General features: G+C 28.1%; 1 protein-coding gene across 1 annotated transcript; it reads left to right on the top strand.

Annotated features, from left to right (window-relative positions):
• Positions 1-1,017: 1,017 nt before the first annotated feature.
• LOC135958305 (uncharacterized) lies at positions 1,018-6,874 on the top strand. The gene is made up of 8 exons (XM_065509205.1): positions 1,018-1,683; positions 5,336-5,428; positions 5,606-5,797; positions 5,879-5,947; positions 6,008-6,073; positions 6,134-6,211; positions 6,288-6,347; positions 6,541-6,874. Exons 1-8 carry the CDS (start codon positions 1,018-1,020, stop codon positions 6,859-6,861), a joined length of 1,545 nt encoding a protein of 514 aa, XP_065365277.1. The 3' UTR covers positions 6,862-6,874.
• The last annotated feature ends 17,768 nt before the right edge of the window (positions 6,875-24,642 follow it).

The following is a 24,642-nucleotide window of genomic DNA, read 5'->3' as shown; positions in this document are numbered from 1 at the left end:
ATATGAAAAAGAATGGAGTTTAGAAGTGGCATATTTTTGAATAGTATTGAGATATTGTTTTGAAATTTTTTAAGACCAAAATTAACGTATCTAAACAAAGAAATTAGTTTGGAATAAATGTGGATCAAATTGTTCCTAATATTTAAAATTCTATTAAAATTTTGATACAAATTTTAGTTTCAGAAACTCAATAAATAAGTAAACTCGTAGCCAAATTTTATCCCGATCGGACCAGCCGTTTAGAAATTACAGATTTATTTTCAAAAAAATTTGATTTTTTATGGTTTTTTTGACGTTCTGCAAAAATGTTTCAATGGTTGTGGTTTGCAGAGTACCAAATATTGCATAGGAAATTATACATGAGGAAGGAATACATGAGATTTATTTGCTTTGATTTATTGAATGACACAATAACTAAAGATTTTTAAACAAATGCATATTAAATGCAACATAAACTAAGCATTTATTTATTGTAAAATCACTTAACGGAAATAAACATTTAGACAAATATTTATTTATTATATATTTCCGCACTAAAAAAAACTCGCAAAGACTAGACTATAATATCAAAAATATTTTTTTATACCCAACAACAAAATCAATCACCCTTAAAGAAGACATCACATTAAAAATATTAACAACCATTGTTTAAAAAAAATCAATGTATGTAATCGCAAGAAAAAGTAGATGAAAAACGAATTGCAGTCAATAAAATGTATATCACTTAATATGTCATAAATGAGGTAATTGAACGCTAAATTAAACATACGAAATCAAAACCCATAAAGTCTAAGAGACACGCCCACCCTTAACAAACCGAAGAAATAAAAATCAATTTCCCAGATATAAATGCAAAGGAAAATCTCCAAATGGAAATAGTAATAAACGGAAAACTCTAGCGGACGGTTAAAAAAAATCAATAAATTAAATAGAAATTAAAAGTAAAAGTAAAAGTTACAAAACCTATAAAAAAAAATGCGCAAACCCTGCATATCCTTTTACTGTTTAATATTAATTATGTGTGCTCCATTAAGTCGCTCCGTGCCAGTGCCAAAAACCTCTGCTATAAGGGCCAAAATAAATCCTTATTATCTTAAGGCAATGGCAGCCTATACAAAATTGGAACCGAAATTACCACGCGAAGAACTACGGGCCATTACCACCATTGGCATTTTAAATGGAGCCAAACAGGCGGAACAACAAATGGAAAAAAATCTCATAGAAGTGGTTAAAGATCTTTTGCTCAACACCAATATGAGTGATGAGAATTTTGTTTTACCGAAAATCGAAAAAATCGAAATTCAATTGGATAGAGATCAAAAGGCTTTGGATATTTTAACTAAATCATTTGATATGGCCACAAAATCAAAAGATCCTAAAATATTTAGGCAGGAAATGATAGATATTTTAAAAAATCTTAATAAAGATCCTCATAGTGCAAATGGAAATAGTGAAAGTGATGTGGGCAAAAGAGTGGCTCAGTTGAGGAGACAAATTCTGAAACAAGTTGATTTAATGAAAAATGTGGTGGATGATAAAATCGATTATACGTTAGAGTATCTGGTAGAGCATGCCGAAGATGATGGTCCTTTGGCCAAGGCCAGCAATAAAGTGTTAAAGAAGCGACAAACGGAAGCGGAGGAACCGGCACGTATTAGACAAATTAAATCTTTGTTGACAGAGGTGATTACGATAAAAAAATATTAAATAAAAGTGAACAATCAAACTAAATACGTGCTAAATTTAAAATTTAATTTATATAGATAAAACAAAAAGTACAATCGAAAGACGAAAAATGTATCATAATTAATTCAAATTAATTAAATAATATAACTAAGTCACCTTTTGTTGCTATTTAAAATAATGTGAAAATTCCATGTAATTTCATGCACAAAATACCACTTGAAGAAAAAAGTACCTTTAACTAAAGTACTTTCGCTAACTTTCTAGCAGATTTACAAGTAGTCAATGTATCAGTTTTAGGCAATAATTTTCACCAATTCAATTCATAAATTTTTTGGTCATTTTAAAAACTTTTTTACACTGCACTTTAGAAAGTAGTTATTTTACCTAGATGTAAAATATTGCAGATTCAATTATATAATTTGTTGGTGCCGAGATCTGTATAACATTTGCTTTATTTTTCATGGGTTAAGAAAATATACAATCAAATGCTGAAAAAGATACCTCTAATACCCCAGCAGTTAAACAAGTAGTCAAAGTATCCCTTATAGACAGTAATAGTCACTAATGTCCTATCATTTGGCTGACCCCAATTTATATATTTGGGGCATTTGAAACGTATGTACTCTTTCTTAAGTGTATTGATATCCCATGTAATATAGAGTGAAGGCAATAGCCACTTTAGTGTCTCTTAGTAACCTATAGTGAAGTCACTTTAAACGTTTATTTTGTACTGCACTTTAGAAAGTAGTTATTTTACCCACCAGAGGCAATTTATTGGAGAGTTGTCGGAGGAAAGTTTGTTTACAAGTAATCGTTTATTGGACTGTCTGTGATAAGTCTTTTTAGCTGATTATTTGAGGTCAATTAGCACCCGTATGTGTTAAAATAACTAGTTATAGCTGATCAAGTAACCAGTTAGGTGGCTAGTAAAGTAACTGACGCTATGTAATAATTATGTGAGTCCAATTCGTTGACTACTTTGGACCAGCTACCAGACTGTCTAATTCTAATCAAAAAGGATCAAAAAATACTTGGTCACGTAAATAGTTGTCCGCCTAAATGATTGATAAAATCACTAGTTCGGGAATGTTTCCTTGAACTGCTGGGACTTTTCTTGATTCTTACAGCACCCACATAAACGTTATTTTATGCTGCTAGAAAAAGTATAATTTATTGTCTCTTTAAGTTCATTCTCTCTTGGACTCAGTAATATGGGTGTCCATATAATAGTTTCCTCGGCGAAATATTTTCTATATAGCTGTGTTTTATATCGAAAAATTTGTGTATAACAGTTTTCTCCATACCAAATTATTTGTTTTGTATAATATTCTTTTGAAACCAATATCGAATCAAAATTTTGGATACTCAGTTCTGAAGTAACGCGTATCCCGATCGAAACAAATAGTAGTCGGGCGTAGCAAGGTCTGGACTATAAGGCGGGTGAAGAAAAACTTCCCAACCACTTCATTATACAAACTTTTTAGCAGGTATTGCAACAAATGTCCGATCGTTGTCATGATGGAATATTACGGTTTGATGTATGGCCGCATATTCTGGGCATTTTTCGGCCAATGCTATATGTTATATGCTATATGCGCCATGAATATTTGCCTTTGGTGTCGATTCAGCTGGTTGGCCGGGCTTCACATACGATCTCTTACGCTTCGGGTTATTGTAATGGATCCATTTTTCATCGCAAGTAAAGATTCTGCGCAAAAATTATGTTCTTTTATAGTGTTCCAGCTGCATTTATGATATACAATATCGTCTTTCAAGGTCTCTCAACTTCAATTCCTATGGTATCCAAATTCCCAGCTTTTTGATGAATCCTGCTGTCCGTTTTAAAATTGCTGCTTGAGTAGTTCCCAATAATTTTGTAAACACTTGTTTAGTTTTACATCAATCTTCATGAAGTACTGCCTCCAATTCTTGGTCTTCAAACGTTTTTGGCTAGCATGGGCGATTGTTTTCTTCTGTGTCAAAATCACCACTTCTGAACCGCACAAACCATCTCTCGCAAGATACACCATAAGCTTCGATGACCAATCGGTGTGCTTAAGCAGCACTATTATCATAATAAAGAAGTAAAGCAGAATTTCCTGCATATGACGCTTTTTTGGTACAAAATTCGACATTTTCGAAGCAAAACAGACTTTGTTGTTTACACTATAATGTTCAATAACAAAATGAGAATAAATGATAGATATGTACCCTTCAAAATGACATATAAGTTATTACAGACAAAAACCGCATTCAAAAGATACTGCATCTATTGCGAATCCCGCATTTGTATGTTATACACCCAATAGCTTTTTTCTATATGAAATTTTGAGTATAACAGTTTAATATATATAAAATAACTGAATAACAATTTTTCCTGTGGAAAATTGTGTGTATAACAGTTATTTTCTATCGAATAACTGATTTTTTATACAATATTTTCTGTATAACAGTTTTATCTATGAAAAATTATGTGATTAACAGTTTTTTTCTACAACATTTTTTGTATAACGGTTTTTTATATAGAAAGTTGTCTGTATAACAGTTTCTTCTGCTGAAAATTTAATGCATGACAGTTTTTACTGTAGAAAATTTTGTGTATAACAGTATTTTCTATTGAAAATTGTATGTATAATGGATTTTTCTATCGAAAATCTGGTGTAAAAGTTTTTTTCTTAAAAAAATTTTGTGTTTTCACAAAATTGTCTGTGTAAAAGTTTTTTATAGAAAATTTTCTGTATAACACTTTAATATATAAAAAATTGTCATAACATAGTGAATAACATACTTTTTTATGGAATATTTTCTGTATGACAGTTTTATCTATGAAAAATTGTGTGAATAACAGTTTTTTTTCCGCAACATTTTTTGTATAACAGTTTTTTTCTACAGAATGTTGTCTGTATAACAGTTTCTTCTGCGGAAAATTGACTGTATGACAGTTTTTAATGTAGAAAATTGTGTGTATAACAGTATTTTCTATTGCAAATTTTCCGTATAACGGATTTTTCCAACGAAAATTTGGTGTAAAAGTCTTTTTTCTTAAACAAATTTTGTATTTTCACAAAATTGTCTGTGTAAAAGTTTTTTATAGAAAATTTTGTGTATAATAGTTTTTTTTCTATAGAAAATTGTTTATATAACAGTTTATTCTGCTGAAAATATTTTGTATAATAGTTTTTCTATCGAACATTTTTTGTATAACAGTTTTTTTCTGTAGGAAATTGAGTGTATAACAGTTTTATCTCTAGAAAATTTTCTAAGTGAAAGTGGAATAGTTCAAAAATTGGGTTATGTCGTAAGGTCGACTTCTTTTTTAAAAATCTTGAACATCTAGTGGTCTTAGTTATGAATCGAGGGCCACACAAATTTGTTCAATTTATGTCATATCTGTACTAGCTTACAGATACATTTATAAGCAAACACGAAAAAAGTTTATGAAACACTGCACTCCATGTATCTAGTTATTTTAACAAAATCCATAAATTACCCAAACAAAAGACATAAGCAACAAACATTATTGCTTTCTTCATAAATTCAACATTTCATCAAACAACTAAATCTTAAGCAACAAACATGTCAGAGCTCTTCCTAGTAAATTGGCATTTAAGCAACTAACTTTTTTCTTCTTTGTATTACTTTCCCTTAGGATGATTTTCGCAACAATTTGGTTGAAGTACCAAAAGCAGACAACGAAGATGACTCCCTAGAAGATGACAATCTATTGCTGGCAGCAGCCAATGTGAGTGTTAAAAAAAAGGATTACAAAACTAAACGTCTTTGAGGTTGTAGCAATAGAAAGGCTGGGGTATACTAACTGCTTTGTTTTTTTGTATTTTTTTATATACATTTTATTATTTAAATAACACACAACAAAAATAAACTTAAATTTCCAATACATTTTTTTTGTCTAAGAAAGAATGTTATTGAAACTAATAGCAGCACAGCATCAAAACAGACAACCGTCACTGTGATGGTGAATACCACAGACTCAACGAAAACCAATGACATGAAGCCAGCCAAACAGGAAGATGGTTCACCTGAATTGTTAGATGATCAACCACCGTCTGGTGGTGGTGGCCTGGTGGGCATTATAACCGGTTTAAGTGGAGTAAGTAAATGAGTGATGGGAGCAGATGACAAATTAATCATTTTTAAAGATTTAACTTTTTTGCATACATTTTGAAACCAGGGGGAAGGTGGCTCAGATATTGGTGCTTTAATAGGTGCCCTAACGGGGGTAATATCTCAGATATTTGGGGTAAATAAGGAATAAATAAAATGGAAAAAATTATTTTATATTAAAATTTTTATTTTTCAGCCTAACGGTTTAGATATAGAAACTTTAATTAGTTCTGCCACTGCTTTAATATCGGGCTTATTAGCGGTAATTTGCAATAATTTGTAACCTTAAATTAAAATATTAATATCGTTTTTTTTCTTATAGGGCGACAAAAACTTTGGCACTGTTTTGGGCATTTATGTGGGCACAGCCTTCGATGGTCTTTCAGGAGGAGGAGGAGCAGTAAGTTTCCATTTACTTACAATTTATTAGTAATAAAAAACCTTATTTCTTTAATATTTTATCAATTTATTTCTAGATCAACAATGGCCAATTTATAGGCAACTTTTTGGGCACTGTGGTGGCTTCATTGAGCGCAGTACTTATAATTTTTATTTCTTTTTTAGTGTTTTTATTAAAACTTCCTTTACTAACCTGTGACAGTAAACTAATATTATGTTATAGTATGTTCTATAAATGTATACCCCCACCTTTCTTTCATTTCAACTAAAATATCTTTCATTTTAAAACTACTTCTCTTATATAAGCTTTTTTCTGTGTAATTTTTAAAGGATCCCGAAGAAGATGATGAACCTCCCAAACCCTTGATATTCTTAAAAAGTCTAATTGGCAGTTTTGTGGAGGCTAAGAATCGTCCTCTAACTGAAGAAGAGTCCTCGGAGCGTAAAGACAAGGACACTAGCAATAATAAAGGCGGCTCTGATTCTTCGGCTTTTATTAAACAAATTGTTTCGCATGTTGTGGGCAGCTTAGTGAGTCTGATATTGAATGCTTCTTTGGGAGCTTCGGGTGGAGCTTCACAAGCCTCCCATTCTTTGTTTGCGGGTAGTTCGGCAGGCCATCATCCAGCACCGGCGGGTCTCAAAGGATAATAGTAGAGTTTAGTAGAATATTTAGTAGTTATTTAAGATATAAATTATAAGTTTTTTATACAAGAAAGTTTTCTAATGTTTTTAAAAAAAATTTAAAGAAATTAATAAATTTTGTAACTGAAAAAATAACACTAAATAGCCTTACTTCCAAATATGCAGATACAAGACATGATTACGATATGGTTGTAGCTAATATACTATGTTCTATGTAATCATAAAAGTTTGGTGCAAACCACTTTATTGGTAAATATCACAGTGCAACACGATAGGAAAATATAACCATATACGGCCACCACTACTTGATAAAAGACAACAACAAAAACACCCGTGTCTCCCAGTTTTGCCGAAAGTCATGCACTTTGTTTATGGGCCCCCAAAGATTTGGGGCCTCGGTGTCATTTTTGCAAAAAAGTAATAATTTTCCCAGGCTCATATCTTGCAAACTGTTAGGTATTCTGATTTACTATTTGAGGCAAAGTTGTAGCTCTTGTCATAAAGAACAAAAATTGTGAACATATAAATCAAAAAAACTTCATCTTCAAGATCAAAATTACAAAAAAACATTAAAATATTCCATTTTTCCCCTGTTCAGGTCCATAGGTAGCAAACCGTTCAAAATTCAAGAAAACAATCAACTACAAAAATGTACATAAGATCTAAATAAACAACTTTCTGGAACAGATGAACTTCCTAGGAATGATTCTTAACACCGTTTAGGTGACTTTGGGTAAAAGTCATGTACTTTTATCACGTAGTAGTTTCCGTATATGGTTATATTTCCTCAATAAAATACTTTCTAGAACATATGAACTTCCTAGGAATGATTCTTAGCACCGTTTAGGTAGCCGCAAAGAATGTACATGACTTTGGTCTTTTTTTTGGTCTTTTATAACGCAGTGGTGTCCGTTTATGGTTATATTTCCTCAATAAAATAATTTCTAGAGCATATGAACTTCCTAGGAAGGATTCTTAACACCGTTTATGTAGCCGCAAAGAAAGTGCATGACTTTGGGCAAAACTGGGAGACACGGGTATTTAGTAGGGGTGTCCTTATATGGTTATATTTCCATGAGTTAAAAAATTACACACAGTGTATTGCAACAGTAACTCAATTAACAATTATTACATGATTGTCTATATATGGTTGGATAAGATGGATTATAAATGATAATGATAACTATCAACAAATTGTTTTTATATTTATAATCATGACATGATCACAAATAATCTAATCTAATCAACCATTATATGATCATGTCATCTGATAGGTTTTAAAAAACATTTATGATTGAGCTGGTATCACAATATTATTGATCTAAATGATAATATTACATAACCATATTATAGTTAAGTTGAAATCATAATATGGTTGGGGTAAGTAATATTCTGATTTTACTAAAATGTCATGTATTCTATTGTAATAATCACATTATAATTGAGCGGGATTTATAATATGATATAATAACACAATAGTATGATCATATCATCCATCATATTATGGTTGAGCAGAATTCATAACATAGTTGGTCATAATCGTATTATGATTGTGGTACTATTATAATATAATTTATGATTCAACGATCATATTATAGTTCATGCATACTAAACATTAATAACAATTATTCTATGAGTGATCACAGCGATATGTAAATACAAGACATCATTATTATGGAATAGGGTTTTTGGAACATAACCAAAAACAAACAAAAAAAAATAATAAATGCAATAACATAGCAAATTTATTAAAAAATTTAAGAAAAAACACTTAAATTTGAGGTTTGAGTCTGCAATTTTTTTTCTTTACAAATTTTGTTTCAACACCAACAAGCACACCACCTCTTGACCTGACACATTCAAAAAAGCACATCATCAAAATTTATTAAAACTACAACAAAATTTTACAAAAATTAAACTAAATACATAAAAACACCTGCTAGACATTATTATATAAGTAATTCAAAATGAAATAAAACTAGAGCAAAATCATAAAAGTTGAATGAACTGAGCAAAAAGTTCCAAAATGTTTATTTTTTTAAAAACACACAATCACTTTAAAGACTTTTTTTGTTTAAAATTAAAAGAAACAAAACGTAGAAAATCTAAACCATTGTTGTTCAAACCAAACATAAACTTTAACTAATGACTGAATAGAAAAAATAAACTTTATGCAAATAATCAAATTAAATATAACTTTAAACTACTTGATATTATTTTGCAATTCATTTCTTTGACACTCCTTGATATCATTAAAATTGCTAAATTTAAAGTATTTTGATAATGGCTTTGTATAAATATTTTTCTTTTAAATTTAACAAAATCAATTTGAAAAATCATTTAATATTTAAAAGTATTAACTAGATTATTATTTTCAGTTTTAATGGTGTTAGTTTTGTATTATTTATTTAAAACTAGCTGACCGCCCCGGCTTCGCTCGGTTGCTATTTAAGGTATTTATAGACGACAATACTGAGTATTAACACTTTTCAAATTTAAAATATTATTGAAATCATTCGGTATTTCAATAAATCGTTTCGAAAAACCATTAATTGTTTACACGATAATATTACAAATAATTTATTTCTTTGTTGATTGATATTTTTCTGCAAACTTTATTTTTATGTTTTCTTGACATTTTTGTTTGTCTTATTTGTATTTATAAAGGTATTTATAGACGGCAATACTGAGTATTAACACTTTTCAAATTTAAAATATTTTTGAAAACATTCGGTATTTCAAAAAATCGTTTCGAAAAATCATTTATTGTTTACACGATAGTATTACAAATATTTTATTTCGTTGTTGATTGATATTTTTCTGAAAATTTTATTTTTATTTTATATTTTCTTAACAATTTTGTTTGCCTTATTTGTTTTTATAAATACATACCCGATACCTATAAAAAATAAAAAGTTGTTGAATGGTTTTAAATAAATGTTCAATACCAACCGTAAATCAAAAAAATCATTTGTATTTTTTGAAAATCTAATTCAAATTTTATTTAGACGATGAAATTGTATTCTGATACTTGAGTTTTTGACAAATAAAAATACCTTAAATACATACCCGATACATATGAAAATAAAAAGTTTTTGAATTGTTTTAAACAAATTTTATCAAAAAATCAGTTGTATTTTTGAAAATATAATTCAAATTTTGTTTAGACGAAATTATGATACTTGATTAATACTCAGTATTGCCGTCTATAAATACCTTTACTAATGATTTGTATTTCATCTCTATATATACAAATGAAATGTTCCATGTATGAAAAAATGAGATGAGAAAAGGAGGCAGTAAAATTTGTTTTTTGAGTTTTCCTAAAATTTTCTCATACTTAAAAAATGAGAAGTGAAAAGAAGGCAGTGCTGTTAGTTCTTAAAGTTTCTCCAGGAGTTTTGGAATTTTTTTTCTTTACAAATCATCTCATGAAAATTTCGAATCGAATAAATAAAAATCAACCAAATCGATCCAGCTCATTTTTATTCCCTTCACCTTCGTGAAAAGGTTATATATAAGTTTGTCATTCCGTTTCTAATTTCCGCAATATAATTTTCCGACCCTATAAAGTATATATATATTCTGGATCCTTATAGATAGCGGAGTCTATTAAGCCATGTTTGTCTGTATGTTGAAATCAACTTTCCGTAGTCCCCAAATAACTTACATACATGATTCGAAATGAATTAAAAAACCGGGTCAACATCGATTTTTGCTCTATTTTTGATCTATATCGTGATTAATAAGTCATTAATATAGACAATATGGACATCTAATGATAGATATTTCAAAGTCCATTACAACGATGTATATAAGGCTCTAGTAAGTTGAACCTACAATGTGTCAAAATTGGGTAAAATATTTTTAACCCGATTTTTTTTTTCATAAAAAATTTGTTTGTCATAAATTTTGTTTCCAAATTTTTTTTTTTTAAATTAAAAAAAAGTTCGATTTTGCAAAAAAAAATCAAAAAATGCATATTTTGAGTTACAAAACATTTATTTTGATAGATATCCCACTCTCATCCCACTAAGCGACTAAATAGGTCTTCAAGGAAAATATTTGTACTTTCTGTTGAGCAAAAAAAAAATAAAAAGAGGGCAAAAGTCAACAAAGTTTTTGATTTTGCAAAAAAGTCAAAAATTTCATGTTTTGAGTTACAAAACATTTTTTTAAATAGATATCGAACTCACATCCCACTAAGTGACCAAATAGGTCCCCAAGGAAAATATCTTTGCTTTATTTTAGGAAAAAAAGGGACCATTTTGAAAAAAAAGTCAAAAAAGTTTTTGATTTCGGAAAAAAAATATTAAAAATTTTTTATTTTTGTTTTTTTTTCAAAAATACTTTTTTTCGAAAGGTTGAAGAAATAGCTATCTAAACTATTTAGGACACATTTTGCTAAGAACAATAGGTAATAAGTTACATGGATGAGAAAAATCACATGTTTGGCCAAAATGTCAAATTTTGACCCCCTCTAATTCCGATCTTGTTGAAAAATTGTGTCTGAATTACTATCCAATAGGTCTAAAGATTTTAAAAGTTGGTTCACTTGACGTGAAATCCCCCATATATAGAATATATTAAATTTAATATAAATAATGACAATTAATGTGACAAGAAGTTATGAGTCAAATTTTGTAATGAAATACTTACTACCATTCTTAAAAGATATATATCGCACACAAAGTAAAACACAATACGGAGTAGACTGAAAGAAGTTATTATTCCGAAGTTTTTTTTTGGAACATTTAAAAGATATGTTAGTGGTTAGTTACGTTAATTACATGCCTGTCCTTTTAATGTTTTACTTTTTCAAAATAAGTCTGCAGTAAAATTGTTAAATATTTGCAACAAAACTTATCTGGAACCAACAAAAACGGGCCAAAGCAATAATTTTTGAAGAAAAAACTTATTATTTGAAGAATATTCTGGCGGAGTACACTTAATACTTAATAGAAAGTTTCATTGTTTCTGATTCTCATATGAATGTATGGTTAAAACGGCCTATTAATGAAATAATCGAAAACAAAGAGGAAAGTGTTCTGAAAAGAGCTTCTAAAAAATTAGTTTGGTAGATTCTTAGATATATTATTGGATAAAAACTGATGATACTATTTTTTGAGTGCCCACTGATTTTCAGAATCTTTGGAGGTAAATAAAAAAAAAATTGGTCACCAAAATCGCCAAACTGAGTACAGGGTTTTACTACCCGTTGGTAGTAGAATCAAACTTATACTGTCGTAACCATGTGTTTTTTGCACTGTTGCACTGTGTAATCAAAATTTCAATAATTTATTTCCGGAGTAATTTTCGGAATTGGGCCTTTTGACCAATTATGAACCGATTTCTATGAGAGACTAGGTGAAAGTGTAAAGTGAAGTGATTAAAATGTATAATTTGTCTTTAATGTTTATTTTATGGCTACAGAACCTGGTAATTTATTAATGTTAGCACTTATTTTTAAAAGAAATTTATTTTCAATATAAATAAAAAATCACACATTGTATTTTAAAGTTTCTTGGTCCAGGAAAATTTATCGACAAACGTTACCCTTTAGTATTTCCAAGCTATACAACAAAGTTCAGCTTAATTTGCTCTAAAACTTAATATGTACATTCAAAAATCTTAATAAATAATTCACAATTTTAATAACTACTTAATATACCAAATAACTTTACCCAATAGTAGAGTGCATGCAAATATCTATTGTTATACTATAGTTTAAATTTTTTTCTTATTTTTTTACAGATTATTACGTGATGTCGTACATATAATGGTCGCAAGATATAAAGTGAAAAAAAAAACGAAAATAAAACCTTTATATGGTTGGCCACATACAGCGTCAAACAAATACAAATAGTAGCAGTAGAAAATAATGATTAACCAAAAGTTTTAAAGAAAAAAAATGATAATAATAATAAAATATCAATGTTGAAATATTATTAACATATAAATGAATGATGAAATTATAATTTGCACTATGTAGGAAAAAAAATGTTTAAATAAAAAAAATGAATATAAAATAAAACAAAACCATATACATATTTGGTCTTCAAATTATAATTAATTAAATTTGTTCAGGGTTTGTCTTTTTATGCTTTCCTTTTTGCAAAATTGCACACGACAAAAAAAATTAGCAAGTCATAACTACACATTTAATTAAGTAAATAAAAACAAACAAAATAAATAATAAAATCCTTGGTTAGCATGACCAACAATCGTGGGAATGTTTAGAAAAAAGGCTACTGCAAAATCAATAAATATAATTACATATGTTTTGAAATTGATTTAATTAAAATGTTAAATAAACATTAAAAGTCCTTGGTTGATCTAACATTAACAAATTAAGGCGTATGGAAAGGTGGCTAAATTATAATATAATTTATAAACAAATTTTATAGGGAAATATTGTTTTTAAAATCTTTTATAAATTAAAAAATTGATTGTGAATATCGCGGTTAAAGTTTAATGAGAAACAAAAAAAATTTCGATAAAAAATGTATATTTGATCATGTTATTTAAAGTTCTCCAGAGTTTCGAAATATAGTTTAGTTTTTGTATAGGTCAATGTTCATATTTGTTTAGTATGCAAAATACCTGAAGTAAAACTCTTAATAACTATAATAAAAAGCTAAAAACTGGATATGGCATAGAAAATTGTCCTTGAACAAAGGATATCTCAAAAAGAATCTTCAATTTTCCAAAAATTTCCCTTAAATATAATGGTTTAAGATTAAAAATATATACACTCAGGTCTCGTTTTATGCGATAGATGGTTCCAGAAAAAATCGCATAAATTGAATTCGCATAAAATGATACTCTAGCTTCATATAAAAACTAATGATTCGTTCCACAATTCTGAAAAACCGCATAAATTCAGATTTTAATTAAAAAATCAGAACAAAATCGCATAAAAAAACCAACAAATATAGATTTATTTATTTAACTTAAACAATAAAAACAAAATACGTCAAAAAAAAATAAACAAAAATATAAAATTAATTTATTAATTACAGAAAAAGTGAAAATGATCCAAAAAAAAATGAGCTAACACATTTTTTAAGGAAATTCTGTAAATATGTATGATTAATCTGAATCACTGAATAATTGTCTGCATCGTTTTGGAATTGGTTCGACGTCACTTTCATCAATCATAGTAATAATATTGTCATCATATGGTAAAATATCATTTTCATCACTAGAATTATGCCCCAATTCTGTTAGACGAATTGGGACGAATTTTCTTCTTTTCATATTTGAGTTATTAGTTTTGAATTCTATAAAACAATAATGGTTGTTGTCTAGGATTATGGCACTTAATAACGTAAAATATTTGATTCAGCAAAATATTGTGGACGATTTTAAATATCAAAACAGACGAAAACCATTTTGTAGTCTTCTAGAGTAGTTTGAGTAGTTTTTCTTTTGTTGGTTTTGTTTCAAAAACAGACATTGTTCAAGTTGAAAGAAAACAATTGCGCCATAAAACTAATCTATCTATTTATATATTTATCTATATATCTATATATCTATTTTTCTATTTATCTATTCATCTATTTATCTACTTTTCTATTTATCTATTTTTCCGATCTTGTTGAAAAATTGTGTCTGCATTACTATCCAATAGGTCTAACCTTGGTGTATATTTCATCCCGATCGGAAGACATCGATTTTAAAAGTTGGTTCACTTGACGTGAAATCCCTCATATATAAAACATTGTGGTAGAGTTGTGGCAACTAACTAAATTGATAAAGTTTAAAAAAATATTTTAGTAATTGCTTGTAATACTTTTATACCAACACATTTTGCTGAGGCACATCCAATATCCTTCGTGAAAATTTTTAAAACAGAATGTAATAGAAAGCCTTTAACAAACTAGGTACATATATTCTAAAATTCAGGGGCCATTAATTAAAATTTTCAGATTTATTTGACAAAAATAAAAATCGTTCAAAAAATAATCTGTGTATAATATCTTTTAAAACATAAATCGATTAGTGAATCATTGTGTTTTAGTTTATACTTATTAATTAAGAAATACTCTTAAAAATCATCAATTTCATCTAACTTGCATGTATATCGCTACTAAAATGTTTAGTATATATGTAATATACAAAAGAAGATATTTTTATTTTAATACTTAAAACCAGGGACCGTAACGATTATATGTGATATCAAAAACGTTATTTTATAACAGTTATTTTGGGACTTTAAAAATAAAAATCCATTTAAACAGTTATTATTCAACGTAAAAATAAAAGTTCGCATAAAACTCTTAAAAAAAAGAGTTTTAATAGCCGTCATAAAAAAACTCCTTTGAGGAGTTTTATTTTTCCCGTCCGGAAAAAACTCAATTGAGGAGTTTTATTTTTCCCGCTATAAAATAAAACTCATTTTATGTAAATTTACACCTAAAGCTTGCCGCTGGTCACATCATTACAAATTGTAAAGCACCTTGCATTGCAATTGAATAAATTGGCATTAAAATGAAATCAAGTGGGATTTTAATTTGTTATTGTTTGATTCCTATTATCAAATTGTTGTTATTTTTTTCTTAAACAAACAAATTACTACAAACATTATATCAGATAGACTCAGTAAAGAAAGATACTGAAAAAGTAGAAAATTAAAGGAAAAATAAGACTCCACAAATGACTTTTATTTAATGACGGGGAAAAATAAAACTCCTCAAATGAGTTTTTTTTCTGCAGAAAAAAATAAAACTCCTCAAATGAGTGTTTTTTATGACAGCTCTTTAAAACTCTTTTTTTAAGAGTTTCATGCTAACTTTTATTTTTACGTTGAAAAATAACTGTTAACTGTGGAGTTGAGATAATTTGTTTAATATCACCATAGATTCTGAAAGAGCACGTCAATAGGATTATATTGGTATATAATTGTATAGGTCTCCGTTTTTTCTTTTATATATTTTTTTAAACCGCGATAACTTTAAGGCACCTTCACCAAAGTAATTCACACCAACTGATTTTACACGCTGAAGTACTACTTTTTGTTCATACAAAACGTTAATGATGTGCTAAAAAATAAAAATTGTGAAAAAAATTTACTCAAAATATCTAACTTAAAAGTTAAAGGTGAATAATACTTTCTCTATAACGAGTAAAACAGAGAAAACTTGCTTTACAAATTTGTTGAGCCCAAGAATATTTTCATTTTGATATTGTTATGGAGTCTTTTTTTCATCCGCGGTATGCTTAGTCTGGACAGGTTATTCAAAGGTCTGCTTTCTTTGAAATCATCTTTACCATAGAGCTGTCTTGTATCTTTGGGATATGATTGTTAATGGACGAAGCTCCTATTAGAGGATTCGACGAAATTATTATGGGAAATTAATTGCAATGGATGCAATCCGAGGAGCGGATTTCATTGACTATAGAAGCTAAGGTTATAATTAATACTATCCGACGAGATAAATGCTTCGTTACAACATTCAAAATCACCACCAGGGTATGGCCAATTTACTTATGTTTATAAACATTTTCACACAAATATCAACAATATTAAATAAATAAATTATCTTAGCAACACGTCTATAACATGCTCTAATAATTCTATAGCGCATAATTGCAACGAAAACAAAAACACATTATTCTTTTTTTCAGTATTTTTTTCATTTAAAATTTAAAATGTATGTACTTTAAATAACTAAACTAGATACTTATTATAACAATAAACTACAATACTTAAATCTGTAATAAACCACTTTACAAAAAAAACAAATCATATAAACTTTGCCTTTACATATTAACTGAGTTCAAATGTTCATGTTTTTCGTTAGAAAAAAAAACAAGGTCTTGGCAGGAGGGGAGACACCAATTGTCTTTAATATTAGAAAAGATAATTTGACACATTAAATACCGGATTTAAGTAAGAGGTTTTGATTTGTTCTTTTGTATTCTGTATTTGCTAAAACTTAGTTTATAGATAATTTTTAATAAAAAAATAAGAAACCTGTAGGCGCATTTTGTGTATTGGAAAAACAATTCGTTCGTTCGTTCAAATAAGAATTAATCATTGAACTAAAGACTTACAACACGAACTGGAAAATTTTGAAGAAAAAAAAAAACAAAAATCAAAAGACTTAAGACACATATGTATTTACACACAGTGGGGCCAATCGCAAACAATGTGGTAATGAATCTGAATCTAAACTACTGCTCCAATAGGAAAATGATATATGAACGAAATGTAGAGAAGAAAACATTAAGCAAATGAAATTTATGACTACCCAATAGAACACAATCAGCCCAATTATGAATAAAAAATTCCGCGGGAGTTTGTTCCCCAGGCGTTTTTTCCATTGAATTTGTATAGGAAAAATGAGAAAAGAGGAAAAACTCCAGGGGAATTTTTATTCATAATTGGACTGAATATGAGATACAGGCTAGTTAAAGTCCACCACGCTATTTAAGAAAATTTTGTACAACTTGTAACTTGAACAATTGTGAACAGATTTCAAACGAAGATATCAATATTTAAACTTAAATATCTTTCAAACTATAAGAGAAATAGACAGAAATTTATTTACCTTATCACTTGCTTTAATATAAAGTTTCAATCAATTTGTGCATATTTATGCAAGTTACAAGATGTAGAAAATTTTCCTAACCTTGATACTTGAATACCATGGATCATAACAAGGTATTAACAATCAGACCATTAGTTTAGAAATTCAGATTTATTACCACTTTTTTGGAAAATTACCCCACTGTATTACATGCATTTGCATTAACAAGAACTTGTATTAAAAACAAAAAACCAAAAAAATAATATAAAATCAAAGAAACCAGTATTATTGCAAACCTTTTAAATTTTAGTAATTTAGTTAATTTTATTATTAATCGTATTAGTCATGATCGTCAAAATCAATCACAACCCATCATGCATATCATTCGCATTATTTATAGAAATCAAATAAGTTTTTAGTAATTCTCTAGAAAATAAATTATCAAATTTGCAAATCTAACTAAATGATGGCAATTTGTAAGAAGTTATTAACTTCTTTAAAGAATTAATGTAAATAAAAGCTAATTATAAAAAGTAATTGTAGTCAAACAAGCCATAATTACATATTCTAAATTATATATGATTTTTTAATTAACAAAGGTGTAAGTGTAAAAGTATTGCATTTTTACACTTTACATTATAGGGTTTAAGAGTATATAAGGTACTAATTTACTATTCTATTACATTTAATAAATAAACTGGCTTATAATAACAATAATTATAAAATTAATTACACTGTCCACGTCCTGGATCTCTATATAAAATTCTAATATGTAAATGCACTACTACAGCGATCGAAAAAATTAACACACTCGTGTGCTATTTGGCAATATTCGGTGATATCAATCCCGTATGTGCACAAATTGTATACGAAGGGAGTCAATTTGACAACGAAGAAATGACACCATACCGTTGCAGATTTGACAACATCCGTTGTCAATTTGATACCGCCCATTTTTGATTGGAATCGTGGAATTACATCAATTTCCAAATATTATAGCTATTAAAATAAAACAAAAATACCTTATTTTTCATTAATTCTACATTTATTTAATATATCAGTGTATTTAATTAAAAGAGTATGTTCACTAAAATTATAGAGGAGGACCCTTAGCTTGCACAAAATTGTGCTTGTAATCACCCTGTTGGAAAAATGGTTCAAGTGTTTGTAACTTATAACTTTTTATAAAAAAAAAAAACTTTATACATATTCGATTTTTTTCGAATGTTCGGCATATGAGGAAAATAAAAAAATTTTAAAGAATTTGAATAAAATATTTTTTAAATTTTTCCTTATGACAAATAAATATTGTGACACTAGGCGTAAAAGTTAAGTGCTGAAAATTTGAGCCAAATCGGACAACGATTTCTGGACGCGCATCGAGGACAAAGTTCAGATATATGCAAAATTTTACTATTTATATGGAATAAATAGGTGAAACTCGTTAAATTTCTGCATTGTTTTCTAGAAATGTATAGATTTATTTATATTTATGAATATTACATTAAAAAAAACTTTGGGTCAAAATGACCCAAAAACTGTATTATCGCCAAAATTCGGAAAAAATGCAAATTTTTCTGTTTTTGTAAAAATTTTGCTTCTAAATAAATACTTTTGTAATTGAATGCAAAAGAATCGAAATGTGTACGTAATTATCGTTCTAATGAGATATAAATGACAAAATGTGGTTAAAAAATCGGAAAACCTTTAAATCGTGAAGGTCAAAGGTCAAATTTTTCAATATTTGGAATTTCTAATGAAAAGATAACGAAATGTTATATATTTTTGGGCCGATTTTAATGAAACTTGAGCAAAACATTTAGGCCTAGTGTCACAATATTTCACCCGGCACTCTTTGAAATCTAAAAACAATATCGTCTGTCACTCTAATAGTGGTAATAAACCAGAATCTTCTAAACTACTAGTCCGATTGCCAAATGATGTATGAATGAATCATAGAGGAGGATATAGGCTTTAAAAAAATAAATGTTAGAATACAAAGTAATTTATATTTTAAAATAAAAATTTAAATATTTTTAGGTGAAAAAAATTTAAAAAATAGTTTTTTTTTATTTTTCTCTAATTTATTAGTGAAAACAATTTTATGACAAAAAGGTTTAAATTTCTTTTCTAATTTTTATTTTCAAAATTTAATGAAAAAAATTATTTTTTGGTGAAAATAAAATTCGGGTTAAAAAATATTTTCTAGATTTTTACCTATTGTAGGTCCAAATTAATATGACCTTATATACGCTGATGCAAAGGTCCATATTATCCATATTAGATCAAAAATAGGTCAAAAATGTAGGTTGTCCTGGTTTTTTCTGTATATCTCAGACATTTGTGGTCCGATTCGATTTTAAATAGGAAACCAGGCTGGGTCCATAGCGGATATTTTGCATGGTTCATACATCTAAATCTGAGTTATTGGGTGGCTACGTAAAGTTAATTTCAACATACAGACGGTCGGACGGACATGACTTTATCGAATCTGCTATCTATAGCGATCCAGAATATATATACTTTGTGGGGTCGCAAATAAAAATGTCGGAATGACAAACTTAATTAAAAATTGTAATAAATTCCTGTTTATTTCAAAATGTTATATCTTATAAATGTTATATCTTATAAAAAATACTTAAGTTTAGATTTTGAAATTTTCGTTTCTTCCATGACCTTATTTTATAATATACCCACCTCCATACTAAAAAATGATTTGTAATACATCTAAATCCCTGTGCGCATGTACCCAAACCAAAGTAATGTCAGATAGAAAACATAGCCTTGACAGAGAGTTCTTACATTGCCTAACTAGTGAAGATGAAATTGTGCAGGCATTCAGTGAGAGAAGTGCCGCCTGACTGTCGACAAAAATACCTATATTGCCGCGGGTATTATGATCATGTAGTGTATTGCAAGTTGCCATAATTGCAAAAATTTCCGCCTGGAAAACACTACACTCATTCGGAAGACGATACGAAATACCTATCTCAGGTTCGTCACAGAAGACGCCAGAAGCAACACCACAGCTCATTTTTGAACCGTCTGTATATATCCTAGTGTCATATTTGTACACGAGATTACCCCTACCCCACTCACTCCTGGAGGGGATTAAAACCTTGAATACCCTATTAAAATCTGTGTATGGAGTAATATAGAGAAGGTTGGAGAACGATCGAAGACAACTGGCTCAAAATCCACGCGTGGCCATATGTTCTCAATCTCGAGCACTCATATTTCACCCAATTGGTAGGATTTACAATAGATGGTGTATCTTTTGAATGCGGATTCTGATTTTAATAACTTGTATGTAATTTTGTAAGGTTAAATATATGTAATTTATTATCACTTAGTTATTGAACATTCTAGGGTAAGAAAAAAATGGGGGGTACCATTGACTTGTAAAATTTTTAAACACGTTCCATTTCTTGTTTCCCATTTAATTTTTGGAAAGCGCTTGGCTAGGTCTTGAAAACGTGTTTATGTGTGCTTTTTTCTCTTATAATTTCCGAGTTATAGGCATTTCAAAATTAAAATTTTAAAATTTTTCCATACCATATTTGGACCGACTGGACTCGATTTTTTTTGTTAGTTAGACAACTAAATCGCCAATAATATACAAAAGATGTTAGAGCAATATCAATTATGGATCCAAAAATAAACGATTTTCAATTTAAAAATTCAAAAAATAGTAGATTTTTGATGTTTTTTGGGGGAAAAGGTGACTTAACTCTTTCTTTGTTAGCAAAAAAAAGTTCTTTAAGAACATATAACAATTTTTGTGTTTCTGTAAAGTATGTTTACGGAGAACATTTTGATGTAAAAAACATGTCCTATTTTCGACTATGCTGTCCCTACGACCTTCGGAATTTGACCTATTTTTTTATCAAAATTTCAAATTTGGACCACATGTTCTATAATCCCAAAGCCGGGATCAGAACACGGAAAGCAGCCTTGGAAACCTCGATGTGTTCCCTATTTAACCATAAAGTATTTTCCCAGCCCAGATGGAAATGTGGGCCCTATTGGCAAAATTGTAAAAATACCATTTTTGTTATTTTCGCTCCAATTTTTAGGAATTGTGGGATTCCCTTTAACCGTCCTACAAAAATATTACAATTTTAAAGCGGATGCCATTTCGTCAAACAAAAGTACAATTTTATCAAATTTGAAAAAATAAAAAATCAACATCAATCTCTTCTTACTTTATTATGAAATTGAAGCAAATTTACAAACAAACAACTTTAGTCATTTCATTATTTCAACAAAACTGCAGTCTTTCTTAACAGAATGCTACTGTTATTTACATCAAAATCTTCATTTTAAAATTTCCAACCATACTGCATTCACAGAATATAAAAATTGTTCTTCTTTAAATTTTTATAAAAGAAAAGGTAAGCAAAAATTTAAAAAAAATGATAAGTTTGTATTTGAAAATCTGAATTTGTAATGCTATGAATAAAAAACCATCGAACAAAATGACAATGTTACTTTAAGAAACATTTAGGAAATTTAATTAGCTTTCTAATGCATGTAATTAGGTTCAAATCCATTATGAACTGCTTAAATTAGAAGCAAATTACTAAAGCAAGATTTTTTAATTTTTTGGAAAAAATGCATTTTGCCTAAAAAAACGAAAAAGCGATTTGAGAGACAACTTCCCGTTCATCCATATTTAAGTGTTATACACCAAAATTCTTGGTTTTTAGAGTAGATTAAGAAAATCGATGTTCATGAAGGAATTTGGAAAAAAATTAAAAGTGAGACGATCTAGTATTCATGTGCTAAAAAACTAAATTTTCTGATATTTTCTATTGAATTTTGAGTTTTGAATTTGATAATTTTGACAATTGAATACACAATTTTCGTTATTGGTTGAACCTTAAATACAAAAATTATTGAATAGATAATTTTCGTAATTGAAAACACATTTTTGTTATTTTTTGGGATACGCTTCACTTTGGTACAGAATATCCGAAATTGGCTTGATTCGTTTTTGGCCTCGAAAGATGAGCTGTTCTTTTGCTTGGAAATCCATATGTTGCCAGAAAGATGGGAAAGGGTCATAGCTGACAATGGCCATTATGAACATGAAAATTATACTAAACTTTATTTTTTCAAAAATAAAAAAGTGATTTAAATTTCAAAAATTATTGCGATACATTCAACGAAAATTTTGTTGCGAATTATTTATTTTTCTTAAAATTTATTAACTACCCTAAATAGATTTTCTCAAAAATATACGTTTCATTCAAAAACAAATATTTTTTGTATTTGTAAACTTGTGTAATTAGTCCCAAATTTTAAATCCATGACCGCAAAATGATCTATTTTTTCCCGCCTTTGCACTAACGTGGATGTCACAGTATTTCAGTTAATTTAATACAAAATAACTAAAAATAAACTCAATAATTTATTTTCCTTAAAAAATATGTAAATTATAAAACATCTTTAAATTATTTAAATTTATTTTTATTTTGAATTTATATAATTACATGCAGTTTGCAGCAAAGAAATTTATGCCAATATTAATCACTAGTTTTAACAAATCTATAAACAAATAATTAAAGCAAAATTGCCTTATAAAATTGCATTTTAAATTTTGATATTAAAAACTTCATTGATTAATATCAGAAATCAATTAACCAACTTTTGAATCATAAAAATAAATCGCTGCATTAGACCAAATACACAAATGTATACAAGCATAAAACCACTGCTAAGTCTTAAGGTGAAGGTTATTGCGACAAAAAAATCAATGCAACTTATTTTATTTATTTATTTTTTTGTTTTTAACTGCTCTAAACTAAATTTTTATTGTCTTTTTTTCAAAACAAAAATAGTATATTGAAACTTGAGTAAGTATTTGAAGATTTTACAATTTCCTTTTGTCGTATTTTGTTTATGCAGATTTTTGTGTTTTTTGCACAATTTGTAATAATTTATGCCACTTAAAATCAAGTCATTTAAATAATCACACGAACAATCAAATCAAAACTTTTTGTTTTTTTATGATGACTATTTCTTATGCATTGATGTCTTGTTTTACCATAAATGAGGCTGTTGTCGTCGTTGCTTGTGGCAGTTGCTTTATATTGTTTTTTTTTCTTCATTTTTTATTGTTGCTGATTTGGTACTTAGCTTCTGTTGCGATTGCATTGATTTAAATAAAAAAAAAACTCAAACAAAATCTCAACCACCTTAAACTAATATTTTATGCTCGTGTTAATAACATGCACACGAATACAATTTAAAACATAAATGATTGAATTTATGGCACATGTAGAGCAGATGTTCTTAAATGGTTTTTATTGCAATTCAAAATGTTCAAGGATATATTTAATAATTTTTATCAATGAAATGTTTTATTTTTTTTTAATTTTATGACACAAATTTATAAATATTATTGCACTATTATTGAAATTATCTTAACATTTTAATTGATTGAAATTATTTTAGTATCATAAACCAAGATGCCGTATTACAAAAAATCATTTTAATTGACAAAACTAATCCATTTCAATGTGCTGATTAATTGATTAATCTAATATTTTAATTAATCCCATTTCTAATTAATCAATTATTCGATTAATCAAACATTTTAAATATTCATATCCAAAGTTAATTGAATATTTTTAATTATTCAAAGCCAAAGAATAATTAATTTAATTTAGAAATTTTAATAATTTGAAATAAATTATTTGAATTTTGTGCAGGTTGCGAATAATGCAAATTAAATTGTTGTTTATATTTCTTGAAGAGAGAGAAATTTTCTCTTTTTCGTCCTTGCCATTCACAACAAATTACGGTGTTTGTTCATAAAATATAGGAAACTCATGGTCATTCTAACTGATAGAGAGTGAAAAGAGCTTTAGAGAAATCGCTATGCACAATAAAATAGATTTTAATTTGGTTCGGATTCCGTCTGCGGTTTAAGATGTCAGAACTTTATATAAAACAAGTAAGAGAGCTATATTCGGCTGTGCCGAATCTTATATACCCTCACCAAATTATACTTCAGAATACAAATTTTAAATATTTTTAAGTAAACAAAATAATTTTTTTTTCCAAAGTTGTTTGTTTAATTTTTTTGGAAAAAAAAACTTTTGAATTGAATTTTAAAATTTTTTTTTTTTAAATTTAAAATTTTTTTTTTGTTTTTAATTTTTTTTTTTTTTGTGAAAAAAAATTCGTGTTAAAATATATTTTTTTCCGATTTTGACCCATTGTAGGTCCAACTTATTATGGTCTT

The sequence above is a fragment of the Calliphora vicina genome, chromosome 4, assembly GCF_958450345.1.
Source record: "Calliphora vicina chromosome 4, idCalVici1.1, whole genome shotgun sequence".
Taxonomy (NCBI): domain Eukaryota; kingdom Metazoa; phylum Arthropoda; class Insecta; order Diptera; family Calliphoridae; genus Calliphora; species Calliphora vicina.
This window is presented reverse-complemented; position numbering and strand designations above follow the sequence as displayed.